Here is a 17448-nt window from a genome sequence, read left to right as displayed (position 1 = left end):
AAGCACTCCCTGTCCTGAGCACTCCCTGTCCTGAGCACTCCCTGTCCCTGAGCACTCCCTGTCCTGAGCACTCCTGCCCCTGAGCACTCCCTGTCCTGAGCACTCCCTGTCCTAACACTCCCTGCCCCTGAGCACTCCCTCTCCTGAGAACTCCCTGTCCTGAGCACTCCCCGTCCGTGAGCACTCCCTGTCCCTGAGCAGTCCCTGTCCCTGAGCACTCCCTGTCCCTGAGCACTCCCTGTCCTGAGCACTCCCTGTCCTGAGCACTCCCTGTCCTGAGCACTCCCTGTCCTGAGCACTCCCTGTCCTGACACTCCCTGTCCTGAGCAGTCCCTGTCCCTGAGCACTCCTGTCCTGACACTCCCTATCCCAGACACTCCCAGTCCCTGACACTCCTGGGCCCTGAGCACTCCCTGTCCTGAGCAGTCCCTGTCCCTGAGCAGTCCTGTCCTGACACTCCCTATCCCTGACACTCCCAGTCCCTGACACTCCCTGGCCCTGAGCACTCCCTGTCCTGAGCACTCCCTGTCCCAGAGCACTCCTGGTCCTGAGCACACCCTGTCCCTAAAAACTGCCTGTCCTGAGCACTCCCTGTCCCTGAGCACTCCCTGTCCTGAGCACTCCCTGTCCTGAGCACTCCCTGTCCTGGGCACTCTCTGTCCGGAGCAATCCCTGTCCTGAGCACTCCCTGTCCCTGAGCACTCCCTGTCCTGACACTGCCTGTCCCTGAGCACTCCATGTCCTGACACTGCCTGTCCCTGAGCACTCCCTGTCCTGACACTCCCTGTCCCTGAGCACTAACTGTCCTGAGCACTCCCTGTCCCTGAGCACTCCTTGTCCTGACACTCCCTGTCCCTTAGCACTAACGGTCCTGAGCACTCCCTGTCCCTGAGCACTCCCTGTCCTGAGCACACCCTGTCCCTGAGCACTCCCTGTCCTGACACTCCCTGTCCCTGAGCACTCCCTGTCCTGAGCACTCTCTGTCCTGAGCACTCTCTGTCCTGAGCACTCCCTGTCCTGAGCACTCCCTGTCCCTGAGCGCTCCCCGTCCCTGAGCACTCCCTGTCCTGAGCACTCCCTGTCCTGAGCACTCCCTGTCCCTGAGCGCTCCCTGTCCTGAGCACTCCCTGTCCCTGAGCACCACCTGTCCCTGAGCACTCTCTGTCCTGAGCACTCCCTGTCCTGAGCACTCCCTGTCCTGAGCACTCTCTGTCCTGAGCACTCCCTGTCTTGAGCACTTCCTGTCCCTGAGCACCACCTGTCCCTGAGCACTCCCTGTCCTGAGCACTCCCTGTCCTGAGCACTCTCTGTCCTGAGCACTCCCTGTCCTGAGCACTCCTGTCCCTGAGCACTCCCTGTCCTGAGCACTCCCTGTCCCTGAGCACTCCCTGTCCTGAGCACTCCCTGTCCCTGAGCACCACCTGTCCCTGAGCACTCCCTGTCCTGAGCACTCTCTGTTCTGAGCACTCCCTGTCCTGAGCACTCCCTGTCCTGAGCACTCTCTGTCCTGAGCACTCCCTGTCCTGAGCACTCTCTGTCCTGAGCACTCCCTGTCCTGAGCACTCCTGTCCCTGAGCACTCCCTGTCCTGAGCACTCCCTGTCCTGAGCACTCCCTGTCCTGAGCACTCTCTGTCCTGAGCACTCCCTGTCCTGAGCACTCCCTTTCCTGAGCACTCCCTGTCCTGAGCACTCCCTGTCCCTGAGTTTTCCTTATCCCCGAGTGCTCCCAGTCCCTGAGTGCTCCTAATACTTCCATCAAGCGCCACATGTGCCAGACTCCTCCCCAGGGACTTCCATCTTCAAGCCCATGTCTGCTCTCTGCTTTTTAAGGTGCTCATGGCCTCTGGGTGCGGTGGGGAGAACTCGGCCACCATGGTCACTGTCCCTGTGGGCACAGCTTGCTTATGTCTGGGTGCTGGCTCCGTCGTTCCTGTGTGGGGCAGTGGGGGTCATAGCAGGGAAGCTTCCCTGAACTGTAGCTGTTGCTGTGGTCTGAGCTAGAGCTGCGACCCTGGGATCCCAGAGCCGGAACCTGGAGCTGGAACCCCTGAACTGGAACCCTGGAACCCTGGGACCCGGAGCCAGAAATCCGGAGCCAGAACCCCGGCTCAGCCCAGGTTGGGGTGCAGGGTGACTAATCTGCTTTATGTAACAGCCATTAGGCTGTCCCGCTGGGAGCCCAGCTGCCTCCCTGCTCTCTGTGCACGGCTCCTGGGAGCCCAGGATGTCATCCCCCCCACCACTGGAGAATAAACCCCCGCAGGTGTGGGAGACCTGACAGAGTGAGGGGACAGGCCTCTTCTACCGGAGCCGGGAGGCACCTGGGGGCCTGTGTGGGTGGCGTGAGGGGTGTCGGGCTGCCAGTGGCAGGAGCCGGTCTTGTACAGCAGACCAGACGAGGCCGCAGCGGGAGGTGGGCGTCCAGCTGTACTCTGGGGGACAGGAGGGTGATCTGGGGGTTCCCAGCCCACCCCTCAGGGTCTGTCTACTGGGACCCTAGCTGCCCCCCCCACAGCCTCAGGGCGCCACCCAGCTGCAGTGGACGCGGGGCAGCCCGACGTCACACTTGACCGCAGTGGCCTCCTGGCCTGGGGCTGTGGGGGGGGGTCACCCTTCTGAGTCCCCGTCCCCATGGCTGTGGCTTCCTACCCCGCCGGCTTTGTTCTGTGACCCCCACACACCCTGAGCCCTGCCAAGGCCACTTCTGCAGCCTTCTCCCGGTGTGGGCAGAAGACTTGGAACAGTCACAGAGTCGTCACATGGGTCCTGTCACGGTCACCGCTGCCGCCCTGCCCTTTGGCCCGAGCCGAGTGCCGCGAGGGTTTGTCGGTTCACTTTTCTGGCATGGCACTGGGGTTCTGTCCTGGTGGCTGGGGCGGACGGAGGCTGTCACCATCAGCCAGGTGCGGGGCAGGAACGGAACCGGGGCCAGTGCTTGCAAGCTTGTGCTCCACCCTCAGGGCTCTAGGGAAGGAGGAGGAGGGGGAGGAGGAGGGGGTGAGGAGGGGGAGGAGGGGGTGAGGAGGAGGGGGAGGAGGGGGGTGAGGAGGAGGGGAAGAAGGGGGGAGGAGGAGGAAGCGGAAAGAAAAGGAGGAAGAAGGGAGAAGTGAACAGGGGCAGGCGGGGCTGAGCAGGACCCCCGTCCCTCCCCTCCCCCCCCGTCCCTCCCCTCCCCTCCCCCGGCCTCTCCTTGGCCCCCGTCTCACACGGCCGTTTTCTTTCTTTTGGGGGACACGCTGCCGACAGCCTCCAGAGAGGCCCCTCCGAGTCCCACCGGGCCCCCAGGGCGTGTGCAGGAGGCCCAGGTCCTCCCCGGGCCAGAGAGACAGGCGCTGGGGAGACGCCCGTGACCCCAGGTGCAGAGGTGAGGGCTGAGGGCTGGGGCAGAGGTGTGACCAGAACCCCCGGGTGCAGGGGTGTGGAGGGAGCCAGGAGGGGTTCACCTGGTGTCTGCATGGACAAGGCCCTGGTTCCGTCCCTGACACAGGAGGGAAGGGGGAGGGAGGAGGGAGGGGAGGAGGGAGGGGAGGAGAGAGGGATGGTGGAGGGAGGGAGAAGGGAAGGGAGGAGGAAGGAAGGGAGAAAAGGGAGGAAGGAGGGAGGAGGGAGGGAGAGGGGGAGAGAGGGAGGGAGAAAGGGAGGGAGAGAGGGAGGGAGGGAGAGAGAGAGGGAGAGAGAGGGAGGGAGGGAGAGAGAGAGGGAGGGAGGGAGAGAGAGAGAGAGGGAGGGAGAGGGGGGGCTTGGGGTCGCAGGGGTGCAGGCAGAGTGGGGTCCAGTGGCCACATGGTCTCCCTGGCTCCCTGGCCGCTGTGTCTCCCAGCCCGTGACGTCAGCAAACTCGAGGGCAGGGCTGAGCAGGGGTCCCTGGGGGTCCCGGCGTGGGCGTCTCTGTAGTGACTTCGTGGCCCCAAGCAGGTGGCGCCCACAGCGGGGGCCATGGAGGGTGCAGGCAGCCACGCGTCTGTGGGAGGGGCTGGGACGCAGGCTGCTGCTCTGGACGGCGGGGAAGGTGGGTCCCCGTCTGCTGTCTGTGTGTCCGCCTCGCCTGGGCTAATCCCCCCAGCACCCCTCTGGGGACCTGACAGTCAGGGCCGGGCCCCCAGCACCCACCGTGCAGGGTCTAGAGGAGAGGGAGAGGGTCCCTGAGGCCCACCCTCCGCCCAAGGCCCAGGCCCCTCCCAGGCAGCCCGGGGAGCCCCGTCTGTCCCTCTCTGGCCCAGGCCTGTGCCAGCAGGCTTCTGGGGTGCAGGGGTGACCATGGGGGGGGGCTTCCTGCAGACGAGGGCCACCCTGTCCTCCACGCCCCTGCCCTGCCCTGCCCTGCCAGCTGTACCCTGAGTGATGCCCCCCATGACGGGGAGCTCTCTGGGTCCCCCTCGACTTGTCCCGCTGGGCCAGGGGGCTCAGCACCGTGGGCCTGGGCCACAGCCTGGTTGTCCCCAGGGCTAGTGATAGTCCCCGGCTGGCCTGCTGGGGTGCTGAGACCCTCCCGGGGGTCGGGCGGGGTGGGGGTTCTCTAGGCAGTCTCTGTGCAGCCCTGGCTGGTCCCCCAGGTCGGGGGCAGTGGTGTCCAATCCTGCAGGCTGCCTGGGGGAGGCATCTGGGATCTTCCCCTCCTTCTCTGTCTGCCTGGCCCCCAGCGCCCCCCACTGCGTCTGTGCTGCTGCTCTGTGTTGCCATGGGAACAGGAAGCTCTGCAGCCTCGGTGGGGCCCTCCTCCCAGCCTGGGGAGGGGTGGAGGCACCCAGCCCACCTGGACTGGCACCCACTCCCTCAAGTGACGCGCGTGGTCTGACCAGCCAGGAGGAGCCCAGAGAGGGCGGGCGAGGCCCCAGGCCACACAGCGGAGCCGAGGGCAGGGCCGCTCTGACTCGCAGGCCGGGGCACCCCAAGCCTCCAGGGCCGCCCCAGAAACCTGGTGTTGGCGTCAGGGTGCTCTCTGACCCGGGCCTCAGTCTCCCCGCTTTCTGACGGAAGGGGCCCCTGGCCGACATCTGGGGCACTCCTCTATCTGCTCCCCCCAGCTGTGGTTGGGGGATCCCACCCAGAGCCACGAGGCTCCAGCTGTCCCGGGGGGGGGGGTGGGAGCCGAGGGGGATGGGAATGGGGTGAAGGGTAGGCTGGAGGCTCCCAGGAACAGATCTGGGGTACGAGGGAGCCGGCCGGCGGCTGTGTCTGGCCCGTGGGCGCTCCCTCCCTGCCCCAGCCTTGCAGACCCCTGTTCTGGTCCCTAGGCTATGAGCCCCAGAGGGGGCAGGTGGGGTGCATGGCTGTGGCCATGGGGTGGCCATCCCGGGACGCTGGGGAGGGGCCGTGGGAACCGGAATCTAGTCGTTCAAGATGGGGTGGGGTGTGGGCAGGTGGTGGCACACCCGGTTGAGCCCGCCTGTTACCAGGCACAAGGACGCAGGTTCAAGTCCCTGCTCCCCACATGCAGGGGAAAAGCTTCAGGAGTGGTGAAATAGTTCTGCAGGTGTCACTCTTAAAGATATATTTTTACTTAATTATTCGTGGGCAGAGACAGAGAGATTGAGAGAGGAAGGGGAGATAGAGAGGGAGAGAGACACCTGCAGCCCTGCTTCACCATTCACGAAGCATCCCCCCCACAGGTGGGGACCGGGGGCTCAAACCTGGGTCCTTGTGCACCGTAATGGGTTAGCTCAACTAGGTGCGCCACCACCCGGCCCTTTCTCTCTCCCTCTCTCTTCCATTTTATTCAGTAGGAAAGCGAGAAATTGAGGGAGGAGGGGGAGATAGGGAGGGAGAGAGAAAATGAACACCTGCAGACCTGCTTCACCGCTTGTGAAGCTTCCCTCTCCCTGCAGGTGGGGAGCTGGGGCTTGAACCTGGATCCTTGCACTTAGTACTATGTGCACTTAACTGAGTGCACCACAGACCAGCCTTTCTTTCTTCCTTCCTTCCTTTCTTTCTTTCTTTCTTTCTTTCTTTCTTTCTTTCTTTCTTTCTCTTGCCACCAGGGTGATTGCTGGGGTTTGGCATCTGCACAGTGAATCCATCACTCCCGGCAGCCATTTTTCCTTCCTTCCTTCCTTCCTTCCTTCCTTCCTTCCTTCCTTCCTCCCTCCCTCCCTCCCTCCCTCCCTCCCTCCCTTCCTTCCTTCCTTCCTTCTTACCTTTTTTCTTTCTTTTTCCCAGAGCCCTGCTCAGCTCTGGTTTATAGTGGTGCAGGGGACTGAACCTGGGACTTGGAGCCTCAGGCATGAGAGCCTCTTTGCAGAGCCATGATGCTGTCTCCCCCCACCTGTGCCTTTAACTGTTCATGAGAAGGGAACCAGAGTGTCACCCTGGCACATGCAAGACCAGGGGGTTGTACTTGGGACCTCAGTTACGGCTGCACTTCCCAGGCAGTTGACATGATTCATTGTTTTGTTTTAATGAGAGGGACATACAGCTCTGCTCAGTTCTGCCTTCTGCAGACTCCGGGGCCTTGGAAGCTCGGGCTGAATGTCTTCTTGTGCCGGCAGCACGACGAGCCAGAGCTGAGCAGGGCGCTGGTGTCTCCCACCCCCCCTCTCTCATTAAAAAAACGAATAAATAAAATATCAAAAAGAGACAGTCTCCTTGCACAACCAGTATGGCCCCTCCCGCGCCCAGTCCATACTAGCTCTGAACACCGGAGAGCAGGGCTGGGGAGACAGCACGGTCACTGGGGGCTCCCTCTCCATCAAAGTAGAAAGAAAGGGGGAAATGGCCGCCAGGAGCTGGGGATCGCAAATCTGGCACTGAGCCCCAGCGATAACCCTGGGGTTTGTGGGGCCTGGGTGGCCTGGGGTGTCCCAGCTCAGGAGGGAGAGGGCTGGCCTAGGGTGCGGGAAGCTGGGGTGCTCAGGACAGACCCCGAGGCCACCGGCACCCGAGGGCCTTGGCACCACCGTGCTGTTGCCGTGGGCCCGTGGGGGGAGTGTCTGGGCTCTCGGGGTTCTTGTCCAGCGAGGCAGGTGGAGGGCAGGCACAGGCGTGCCAGGAGGGGCGGGTGTGGGGGAGCCCCAGGAGAACGCACCCCGAGGCCCCATGGCTTCCCTGGACCTCACATCTATCCATCCACCTAGTAAGCCGGACCAGCGCCTGCACCCCAGTTGCCCCCTGCCCCTGGCACCGCCCTGTGGGCTTCCTGCCCTGCCCTGAGACAAGCAGCTGCTGTCCCCAGAGCCCATGGGGGGACTTCCTGGCCCCCCGCTTAGCCAGACCCCCTCCAGGAGGCTCATCTGGACCCAAGGGGCTCCCCCCCCACTCCCCTCCGCCATCCGGCCTGACTCACCAAGTCACCATCCCCCAGGCCTGGCCACCGAGATAGGTCAGGAAGAAAGATAAAACTTTGGAAGATAGTTTTCTCTCTTTCCCTTCCTCCCTTTTATTTTCTCTAGGAAATTGAAGGAAGCTGTGTCTGGGGGGCTCTGCGGGTAGGGCGCTCGGAAAGGGCCTCCCAGCAGACCCGGGCAGCCTCCGGTGGGCATGGGGAGCACGGGGGCCTCTTGGAGCAGGAGGGTGGAGGACTTGAGGGAGGACCGTGCCCGGGGTGCTGGGGCCTGGCCTCCTCTGGGGAAGGCTCCAGCTTCCTGGCCGCCCCACAGCACCCCCCTTCAGGGCCACCCTGTCACCTCACGCCACGGCCTCAGCTTTCTCTCTGGCTCCCCCCTGCCTTGTGGGGTGCAGCGGGGAGAATGTCCAGGGCCCTGGGAGGCGTGTGCAGGGAGCTGTGAGTCTGCAGGCCCCAGGGCATGGTGCCCCCTGCTCCCGTGGGGGTGAACAGAGGGCCTCTGCTCTGACAGGCACAGCACTCTGGGCCTGCTGGCTGTGCTGGGCCCTGAGGATACAGGGCCCCTTACGGATGCCGGGGCCTCAGTTCTGGGCTTCCTGGGCCTCCCGGTCTCTCCTCCCCCAGCCGCTGCTTCTCAGTGTCTTTCCACCTCTTCCTCCCTTCACTGGATCCACTCAGCAGTGGGTGCCCCAGCTCTGGGCTTGAGCCAACTACCAGTGCACGGCAATCTTTGCTGAACCCTCCACCCCACCATCCACCCACCTGCCCACCTTTCCACCCCTCCATCACCCATCACTCATGCACCCATGTATTCATTCATCCACACCACCCACCTATCCACCAACCACTTACCCCATCATCCATCCATCCATCCATCCATCCATCCATCCATCCATCCATCAGCCTTCCCTCCACGAATCCATCATTCTCTGATCCATCCACCCATTATCCAACCGTCCACCACCTGTCTATCCGTCCACCTGTCTATCCGTCCACCACCTGTCTATTTGTCCGCCAGCCTCCACCCTTGCTAACCCCAGGGAACCCTCCACAGACGTCCACACGCAGAGGGGCTGGTGGCCTTTGCTTGCTGCCCCCACAGGGCTGACATGCGAGTGTGTGTGTGCACATGTGTGTGTGTGTTAACACGCGTGTGCGGGTGCGGCAGGGGGGCAGGAGCCCCGGGCCGCCTGGGATCTCTGGCCGGTGCTCTGACCTGGACGTGAACCCTGCCCTTTCCAGCTCACAGCCCCCGATAAAAAAAGCCGTTTCCTGACTTTGAACAAAACATGCTGACAAGCAACCTGAGAAGCAGTGGCCCCCGGGCTGGCCACCGCAAATCAGAAGCACATGGCGGCTGGAGCAGGACCGGCAGGGCGAGCGCGGGACGAGCGGGCAGCAGGGGGTGTGCACTCCCCTGCCAGCCCCTGCCAGCCCCGGGAGCCCCCCCGCCAGCCCCCGCCAGCCCCGGGAGCCCCCGCCAGCCCCCGCCAGCCCCGCCAGCCCCGGGAGCCCCCGCCAGCCCCGCCAGCCCCCGCCAGCCCCGCCAGCCCCGGGAGCCCCCGCCAGCCCCCGCCAGCCCCGGGAGCCCCGCCAGCCCCGCCAGCCCCCGCCAGCCCCGGGAGCCCCGCCAGCCCCCGCCAGCCCCCGCCAGCCCCGGGAGCCCCCGCCGGCCCCGCCGGCCCCGCCGGCCCCAGGAACTGTGTGCGCCTCCTCCCTGGCCATGCTGCGCCCTGCCCGGCCCTGCCCGGCCCCAGAGGCTCGGCCCGTTTGCTGGAGGAGGAGACTGCGGCCCGGGAGGGACGACCCTGGGCTGTGGGAGGCGGAGGGACAGGCCTGCAGGACGACCTCGCTGAGCTCGGGCCATCAGCAGTCAGCCTGTGGCCAGGCATGGCGCCAGGGCCTGGCACGCCTTCCTGGGGGCCCGGTGCAGAACCCAGACCACACACTGCCCGCTTTTCCTCGGCTGCCACCGGGAAGGAATGAAAACCCTAGGCTGGGCTGTCACCACTGGGACGGGGGAGGCCTGACAGGGACCCTCAGCTCACACAGAGACTGCCCCCGTTGGCAGCGGTGCCCAGATCTGAAACCCCTCCATGGGCTGTCCTGAAAGACTACACTTCCCAGCATCCTTTGTGCTCGATGTGGCCATGTGACCATACCTTGGCCAATAGGGTGTCAGCCTAAGGGCCCCGCGTGACCAATGGGATGAAGGGTCTCTGTGATTGGAGGAGGCGCCCTGCATCCTTGCCCTGCGATTGGAGGGCCGACCTTGCATCCTTGCATCCCTGGCATCCCGCGTGGGGCCTGGGGACCGAGGAGGCTGCTCGCTAGGCCGGCGGGGTCCATTCCTCGGCGGGGCAGAGGGCAGCCCCCGGCCTTTAGCGAGCTTGGGGGGCCCCGTTCCAGCATGCACTGTAGCCTGCAGCACACACCCCGCCCGGAGGCCCTGGGTTGTCAGCCCGCCTGGGGAGGGGGCCTCAGCGCCAGCACAAACATTCCAGGGCTGGGCCGGGCCGAGCGCGGGGGGTCTGCGCCCCGGCTTCCAGACATACTTGGGGATCGGGGATCCGGCAGCTGGCGCTTCTTCCAGGGCCGGGCCCGGGGTGTGGGGGCGGGCGGGGGCGGCAGCGAGCATTCCTGGCCTCTTTTCCAAGCTCGTCCAAGCCTCTTCTACTTTTTCCACGTGAAAAACAAAAAATAACCAAAGACCACCCACAAAACAGAAGAAAGAATGGCCCTGCTCCCCTCCAGCGCGGAAGCAGGGGCCTGCCCGGTCGGACTCCACGTCCTGGGCATGAAAGGTGGGGTCCGGGTGGACGCGGCCGCCGCTGTCTGTCTGTCTGTCTGCCTGGGGGCAGGACGAGGCAGCGTCTCCACAGCCCGGCTCATGCCCGGTGTTCGGTGCCCAAGGGGCCCGGGCCTGGGCAGGGGACACAGCGCCCGCGCCAGAGAGCCGGGCCTCCTCCTCATCTCAAGCTCACTCTCCTCTCCCTGTGGCACCCCTGGGTGCGACACACAGGCCAGGCTTGAGCAGGCCTTGAACCCACAGCTGGGTCTCTAACTGCTGTGCTCCCCGGCATCCGCCCCCCCCCCCCCCGCCAGCTGGACTCAGGAAGCCACTGCGCCCTGCCCCCATTCCCGGTGGTGGGGGTGACGCTGAGGCCCAGGAAGGGCGGGGTCACCTGTCCCTTGTCACAGAGACCCCGGTGCTCCTGAGCTCATGCACCCCCGCCCATCACCCCCCTCTGCTGTCACCCCATGACACTGCCCAGCTTTCCGACACACAAGGACTCTTTTTGTAATCATTATTATTTAACGAATTTATTTATGAAAAGGATAGGAGAGAAGAAACATATACAGCGGGGATGGAACTCGCAACCTCGTGCCTGAGAGCCCAATGCTTTAGCCGCTGCGCCACCTCCCGGACCGCCCACAAGGACTCTTGTGGTTGCATGCAGACCCCACTAGGAGCACCTGTCTTCTCCAGTCTTTAACTAGAGCCCCCTGCCCCCCCCCCAAGAAGGTGACAGTCACAGCCCTGCAGGGAGCGGGGTGGGGGGCGGGCAGCCGGTGGTCAGGGTTCACTCAGGTGAGGAGGCTGAGTTCTAGAACCTTCTCGAACCCCTGCTTGCGTCAGAAGCCCCTCAGGCCCATGCCATTTCCAGCACCTTCTCTTGCTGCTCTGGGTCCCTGCCTGTGGTGGGGGGCACCGTTTGGCTGTGGAGACTCTGCTGCCACCGCAGAATGACTGGGGAGGGGCTGTCCCTGCAGGTTGGGCAGGGGCCTCATGAATAGAGCCACTCCCAGTGGCCCCCCTTCTTCAACCAGGCTTGTCACCTCTAAGTCCCTTCGACTGACAAGGCCCCCCCCCCCGGCATGGGTCCAGGCTGGACAGAGGGCACATGGGGTGGGTGGCGAGAGACACCTCGTTTTCCTCCTCTCTTTAAAAATGAAACTTCGGGGGTCGGGCGGTGGCGCAGCGGGTTAAGCGCATGTGGCACAAAGCACAAGGTCCGGCGTAAGGATCCCGGTTCGAGCCCCCGGCTCCCCACCTGCAGGGGAGTCGCTTCACAGGCGGTGAAGCAGGTCTGCAGGTGTCTGTCTTTCTCTCCCCCTCTCTGTCTTCCCCTCCTCTCTCCATTTCTCTCTGTCCTATCCAACAACGAATTGCATCAACAAGGGCAATAATAATAACCACAACGAAGCTACAACAAGGGCAACAAAAGGGGGGAAAAAATGGCCTCCAGGAGCGGTGGATTCATGGTGCAGGCACCGAGCCCAGCAATAACCCTGGAGGAAAAAAAAAAAAAAAAGAAACTTCATGGGAGTTCGGCGGTGGCGCAGCAGGTTAAGCGCAGGTGGAGCAAAGCGCAGGGACCGGCATAAGGATCCCGGTTCGAGCCCCCGGCTCCCCACCTGCAGGGGAGTCGCTTCACGGGCGGTGAAGCAGGTCTGCAGGTGTCTGTCTTTCTCTCCCCCTCTCTGTCTTCCCCTCCTCTCTCCATGTCTCTCTGTCCTATCCAACAACAACAACATCAACAACAATAACTACAACAACAATAAAAACAAGGGCAACAAAAAGGAAATAAATATTTTTTAAAACTGAAATTTCACATCACCGTATAGAGAACCCTCAGCCCAACCAGAAGTAGTAAATGCCCCCCCCCCAGGCAGACACCTCAACTGAGCGTCTGAGGGAGGACTCACGCTGACAGTGAGGGAGTAGACAAGGATCAGTGCAGCCCCAAAACTGCTTTGTAAAAATATTTATTGAAAGAAATTGAGAAGGGGTAGGGGAGATGCCTGCAGACCTGCCCCACCCTTGTGAGGCTTCGCCCCTGCAGGTGGGGAGCGAAGGGCCTTGCCTATTATAACACGTGCACAGTCGAGTGTGCCACCACCCCGCACCCCGCCTGACCCCCCCCCCATAACTAATGGCAGCGGACGGCAGGGCAGGACCTCGGGCTCCCCAGCGCACGGTCTTGCAACCACCCTCAAAGGCGGTGCGTGGGGCAGCGGGCACTTTCTCGGGGCTCGTGCCCTCCCTCCGCCCGGCTGTGGTGGTTGGGGCGGCCGGTGCGCTCCAGCGGGGGGGAGGCCCCTGGGGAGGCAGCAGGCCCACAGCAGCACGGGAGGCCCTGCACCCTGGGCCCAGGTTCCACTCTGCACCTGCACCCGCTGGGGGAGCCGTGCAGGGGGCGCCCCTCCCGCACTCCCATGTGCTCCCACCGGGTGAGTGGATGGGGTGGTGGCGGCAGGGAGAGCCAGAGGCCGGGACTGGGAACCCCAAGTTCCCCTGGGCCCCCTCCCCCGGGGTCTGTGTCCCGCAGCCCCCGCCTCCCCGCGGACAGTGCGCGCTCCAGCGGTCGCCACCTGCGGTGACAGGGCTGGTGACAGGGCACGTGCTAAACGAACGCGCAGGGTGGGGGGACGGCGCGGGGGTCCCCCAACAGCGGGGCCTCAGCCTGCAGCGGCGGGGCGCCCACGCGAAGCCGCCCGGCACCCGGGGTGGGCGCTGGGGGCGGAGACGCGGGGCCGCACCCCGCCCCCCCGCCCCGCAGAGCCCGGAGCCCCCGCACCGCACCGCACCCTCCGCCCGCCCAGGCCGGCTCTCCATCAGGCGCGGCCCCGGGCTGCCCGCGTGTGCGCGCCCGCGCTGGGGAGGCGCGCAGGCTCGGGTCTGGGGCGCGGCGGCCGGTCGGGAGGGGGCGCCCCCGCCCCGGTCGGCCCCGCCCCGCTGCGCAACTCTCGGCAAGTTGGAGCCGGGCGGCGGCGGCACTCGCGGGGCGCGCGGCGGCGGCGGAGGAGGGCGCGGGCGGCGGCGAGCGGGAGCCGGGAGTCCGGGGCCGGGTGCGCGCGGAGCTCGGGGGGGCGGGTGCGCGCGGCTGGGGAACCGGGGAGTCCGGGGCCGGGTGCGCGCGGAGCTCAGGGGGATCCGGGGAGTCCGGGGCCGGGTGCGCGCGGAGCTCAGGGGGATCCGGGGAGTCCGGGGCCGGGTGCGCGCGGAGCTCGGGGGGATTCGGGGAGTCCGGGGCCGGGTGCGCACGGAGCTCGGGGGGATCCGGGGAGTCCGGGGCCGGGTGCGCGCGGAGCTCGGGGGGATCCGGGGAGTCCGGGGCCGGGTGCGCGCGGAGCTCGGGGGGATCCGGGGAGTCCGGGGCCGGGTGCGCGCGGAGCTCGGGGCGGGGGAAGCGATCGCGGCGCCAGCGGCCGGGGAGCGCGGGGCGCAGGGCCGGGGTCCCGGGAAAGTTGGCGGCGGCGGCGGCGGCGGCGGCGCGCGGGGACCCGGGGGGGTGTCGGCCCGCGCGCCCCGCCCGCCCCGGCCGCATGGGAGGCGCCGCGCCCGCATCGCCGCCGCCGCCGCCCGCCGCGCCCCGGGGCCCCCGCCGCCCCGCCGGGCCCCCGCGGCCGGGGCGCCGCCCGTGAGCCGGCGGGGAAGGCGGGCCCCCGCGGCCGGTCCCCCCGCCCCGCGCTCCCGGCTCCCGGCTCCCGTTGGCCGCGGGGCCATGCGGGCGGGCGGGGCGCGGGGCGGGCTACGCGCGTAGCGGCCCATGGCGTCCCCGGCGCTGGCGGCGGCGCTGGCGGCGGCGGGGGGCGCGGCCCCGGGGGCCCCGAACGCGAGCGCGGGGGGCGGCGGCGGCGGCGGGCCGCCCCCGGGCCCCTACTCCGCGGGCGCCGTGGCGGGGCTGGCGGCCGTGGTGGGCTTCCTGATCGTGTTCACCGTGGCGGGCAACGTGCTGGTGGTGGTCGCCGTGCTCACCAGCCGCGCGCTGCGCGCCCCGCAGAACCTGTTCCTGGTGTCGCTGGCGGCCGCCGACATCCTGGTGGCCACGCTGGTCATGCCCTTCTCGCTGGCCAACGAGCTCATGGCCTACTGGCGCTTCGGGCCGGTGTGGTGCGGCGTGTACCTGGCGCTCGACGTGCTCTTCTGCACGGCGTCCATCGCGCACCTGTGCGCCATCAGCCTGGACCGCTACTGGTCGGTGACGCGCGCCGTCGAGTACGGGCTGCGGCGCACGGCGCGCCGCGTCAAGGCCGCCATCCTGGCCGTGTGGCTCGTGTCGGCCGCCATCTCCTGCCCGCCGCTCGTGTCGCTGCTCCGCCGGCCCGACGGCGCCGCCTACCCGCAGTGCGGCCTCAACGACGACACGTGGTACATCCTCAGCTCGTGCGTCGGCTCCTTCTTCGCGCCCTGCCTGGTCATGGCGCTGGTGTACGCGCGCATCTACCGGGTGGCCAAGCGCCGCGCCCACCCGCGCGCGCCCGCGGGCCCCGACGGCGGCGGCGGCGGCGGCGGCGGCGGGGGCGAGCGCGGCCGCTGCGTGCGCGCGCCCGAGCCCGGGGGCGTGAGCGGGGACGCGGACGCGGGGGGGCGGCGGCGCGCGCTGCGCAGGGCCGGGGGCGCGCGCGCACGGCTGTCGGCGCGCTCCGTCGAGAGGTTCCTGGCGCGCAGGCGCGGGGCGCGGGGCGGCGGGCGGGCGGCGCAGGCGCGGGAGCGGCGCTTCACCTTCGTGCTGGCCGTGGTCATGGGCGTGTTCGTGCTGTGCTGGTTCCCCTTCTTCTTCAGCTACAGCCTGTACGGCATCTGCGGCGACGCCTGCCGCCTGCCCGGGCCGCTCTTCAAGTTCTTCTTCTGGATCGGCTACGTCAACAGCTCGCTCAACCCGGTCATCTACACCGTGTTCAACCGCGACTTCCGCCGCTCCTTCCAGAACATTCTCCTCCCGCGCCGCCGCGCCTGCCGCCAGTGAGCGCCTGCCGCCGGGGGCGGTGCCGGCCGACCGGGGGCGTGACTGTGCCTGTGCCCGGAGCCCGGGGCGTGACCGGTGCCGGGGGCGTGACCGGAGCCTGGACCTCGGGGCGTGACCGGAGCCCGGACCTCGGGGCGTGACCGGAGCCTGGACCTCGGGGCGTGACCGGAGCCCGGACCTCGGGGCGTGACCGGAGCCTGGACCTCGGGGCGTGACCAGTGTCTGGACATCAGGGCGTGACCGGAGCCTGGACCTCGGGGCGTGACCGGAGCCCGGACCTCGGGGCGTGACCGGAGCCCGGACCTCGGGGCGTGACCGGAGCCTGGACCTCGGGGCGTGACCAGTGTCTGGACATCAGGGCGTGACCGGTGTCTGGACATCAGGGAGTGACCGGTGTCTGGACATCAGGGCGTGACCGGAGCCTGGACCTCGGGGCGTGACCGGTGTCTGGACATCAGGGCGTGACCGGAGCCTGGACCTCGGGGCGTGACCGGTGTCTGGACATCAGGGCGTGACCGGTGTCTGGACCTCGGGGCGTGACCGGTGTCTGGACATCAGGGCGTGACCGGTGTCTGGACCTCGGGGCGTGACCGGTGCCCAGAGCCCGGAGAGTGACCAGTGTCTGGACCCCGGGGAGTGACCGGTGTCTGGACCTCGAGGAGTGACCGGTGCCCGGAGAGTGACCAGTGTCTGGACCCCGGGGAGTGACCGGTGTCTGGACCTCGAGGAGTGACCGGTGTCTGGACCTCGGGGAGTGACCGGTGTCTGGACCTCGGGGCGTGACCGGTGTCTGGACATCAGGGAGTGACCGGTGTCTGGACATCAGGGAGTGACCGGTGTCTGGACCCTGGGGCGTGACCGGAGCCTGGACCCCGGGGAGTGACCAGTGTCTGGACCCCGGGGAGTGACCGGAGCCTGGACGTCGGGGAGTGACCGGAGCCCGGACCTCGGGGAGTGACCGGAGCCTGGACCTCGGGGAGTGACCAGAGCCTGGACCTCGGGGAGTGACCGGAGCCTGGACCTCGGGGAGTGACCGGTGTCTGGACCTCGGGGCGTGACCGGTGTCTGGACATCAGGGAGTGACCGGAGCCTGGACCTCGGGGCGTGACCGGAGCCCGGACCTCGGGGCGTGACCGGAGCCTGGACCTCGGGGCGTGACCGGTGCCCAGAGCCCGGAGAGTGACCAGTGTCTGGACCCCGGGGAGTGACCGGTGTCTGGACCTCGAGGAGTGACCGGTGCCCGGAGAGTGACCAGTGTCTGGACCCCGGGGAGTGACCGGTGTCTGGACCTCGAGGAGTGACCGGTGTCTGGACCTCGGGGAGTGACCGGTGTCTGGACCTCGGGGCGTGACCAGTGTCTGGACATCAGGGAGTGACCGGAGCCTGGACCTCGGGGAGTGACCAGTGTCTGGACCCTGGGGCGTGACCGGAGCCTGGACCTCGGGGAGTGACCGGTGTCTGGACCTCGGGGCGTGACCGGTGTCTGGACATCAGGGAGTGACCGGTGTCTGGACATCAGGGAGTGACCAGTGTCTGGACATCAGGGAGTGACCGGTGTCTGGACCCTGGGGCGTGACCGGAGCCTGGACCCCGGGGAGTGACCAGTGTCTGGACCCCGGGGAGTGACCGGAGCCTGGACGTCGGGGAGTGACCGGAGCCCGGACCTCGGGGAGTGACCGGAGCCTGGACCTCGGGGAGTGACCGGAGCCTGGACCTCGGGGAGTGACCAGTGTCTGGACCTCGGGGCGTGACCAGTGTCTGGACATCAGGGAGTGACCGGAGCCTGGACCTCGGGGCGTGACCAGTGTCTGGACATCAGGGCGTGACCGGAGCCTGGACCTCGGGGCGTGACCGGAGCCCGGACCTCGGGGCGTGACCGGAGCCCGGACCTCGGGGCGTGACCGGAGCCTGGACCTCGGGGCGTGACCAGTGTCTGGACATCAGGGCGTGACCGGTGTCTGGACATCAGGGAGTGACCAGTGTCTGGACATCAGGGCGTGACCGGAGCCTGGACCTCGGGGCGTGACCGGAGCCCGGACCTCGGGGCGTGACCGGAGCCTGGACCTCGGGGCGTGACCAGTGTCTGGACATCAGGGCGTGACCGGTGTCTGGACATCAGGGAGTGACCGGTGTCTGGACATCAGGGCGTGACCGGAGCCTGGACCTCGGGGCGTGACCGGTGTCTGGACATCAGGGCGTGACCGGAGCCTGGACCTCGGGGCGTGACCGGTGTCTGGACATCAGGGCGTGACCGGAGCCTGGACCTCGGGGCGTGACCGGTGTCTGGACATCAGGGCGTGACCGGTGTCTGGACCTCGGGGCGTGACCGGTGCCCAGAGCCCGGAGAGTGACCAGTGTCTGGACCCCGGGGAGTGACCGGTGTCTGGACCTCGAGGAGTGACCGGTGCCCGGAG

The 17448-nt window shown here is 67.1% G+C and overlaps 2 protein-coding genes across 2 annotated transcripts; one reads left to right on the top strand and one right to left on the bottom strand.

The window, feature by feature from the left end:
• Positions 1 to 9324: 9324 nt before the first annotated feature.
• LOC132536496 (basic proline-rich protein-like) lies at positions 9325 to 13632 on the bottom strand. Its single transcript, XM_060184446.1, has 4 exons — positions 12770 to 13632; positions 12497 to 12656; positions 12262 to 12384; positions 9325 to 10203 (listed from the first exon to the last, which is right to left on the bottom strand). The coding sequence occupies exons 1-4, from the start codon at positions 13630 to 13632 to the stop codon at positions 9325 to 9327; spliced, it is 2025 nt and encodes a 674-aa protein (XP_060040429.1).
• Positions 13633 to 13834: 202 nt separating this feature from the next.
• Positions 13835 to 15034, top strand: ADRA2C (adrenoceptor alpha 2C). Its single transcript, XM_060184445.1, has one exon. The coding sequence runs from the start codon at positions 13835 to 13837 to the stop codon at positions 15032 to 15034; it is 1200 nt and encodes a 399-aa protein (XP_060040428.1).
• Positions 15035 to 17448: the final 2414 nt, after the last annotated feature.

Source organism: Erinaceus europaeus, unplaced genomic scaffold, assembly GCF_950295315.1.
Source record: "Erinaceus europaeus unplaced genomic scaffold, mEriEur2.1 scaffold_373, whole genome shotgun sequence".
Classification (NCBI taxonomy): domain Eukaryota; kingdom Metazoa; phylum Chordata; class Mammalia; order Eulipotyphla; family Erinaceidae; genus Erinaceus; species Erinaceus europaeus.
This window is presented reverse-complemented; position numbering and strand designations above follow the sequence as displayed.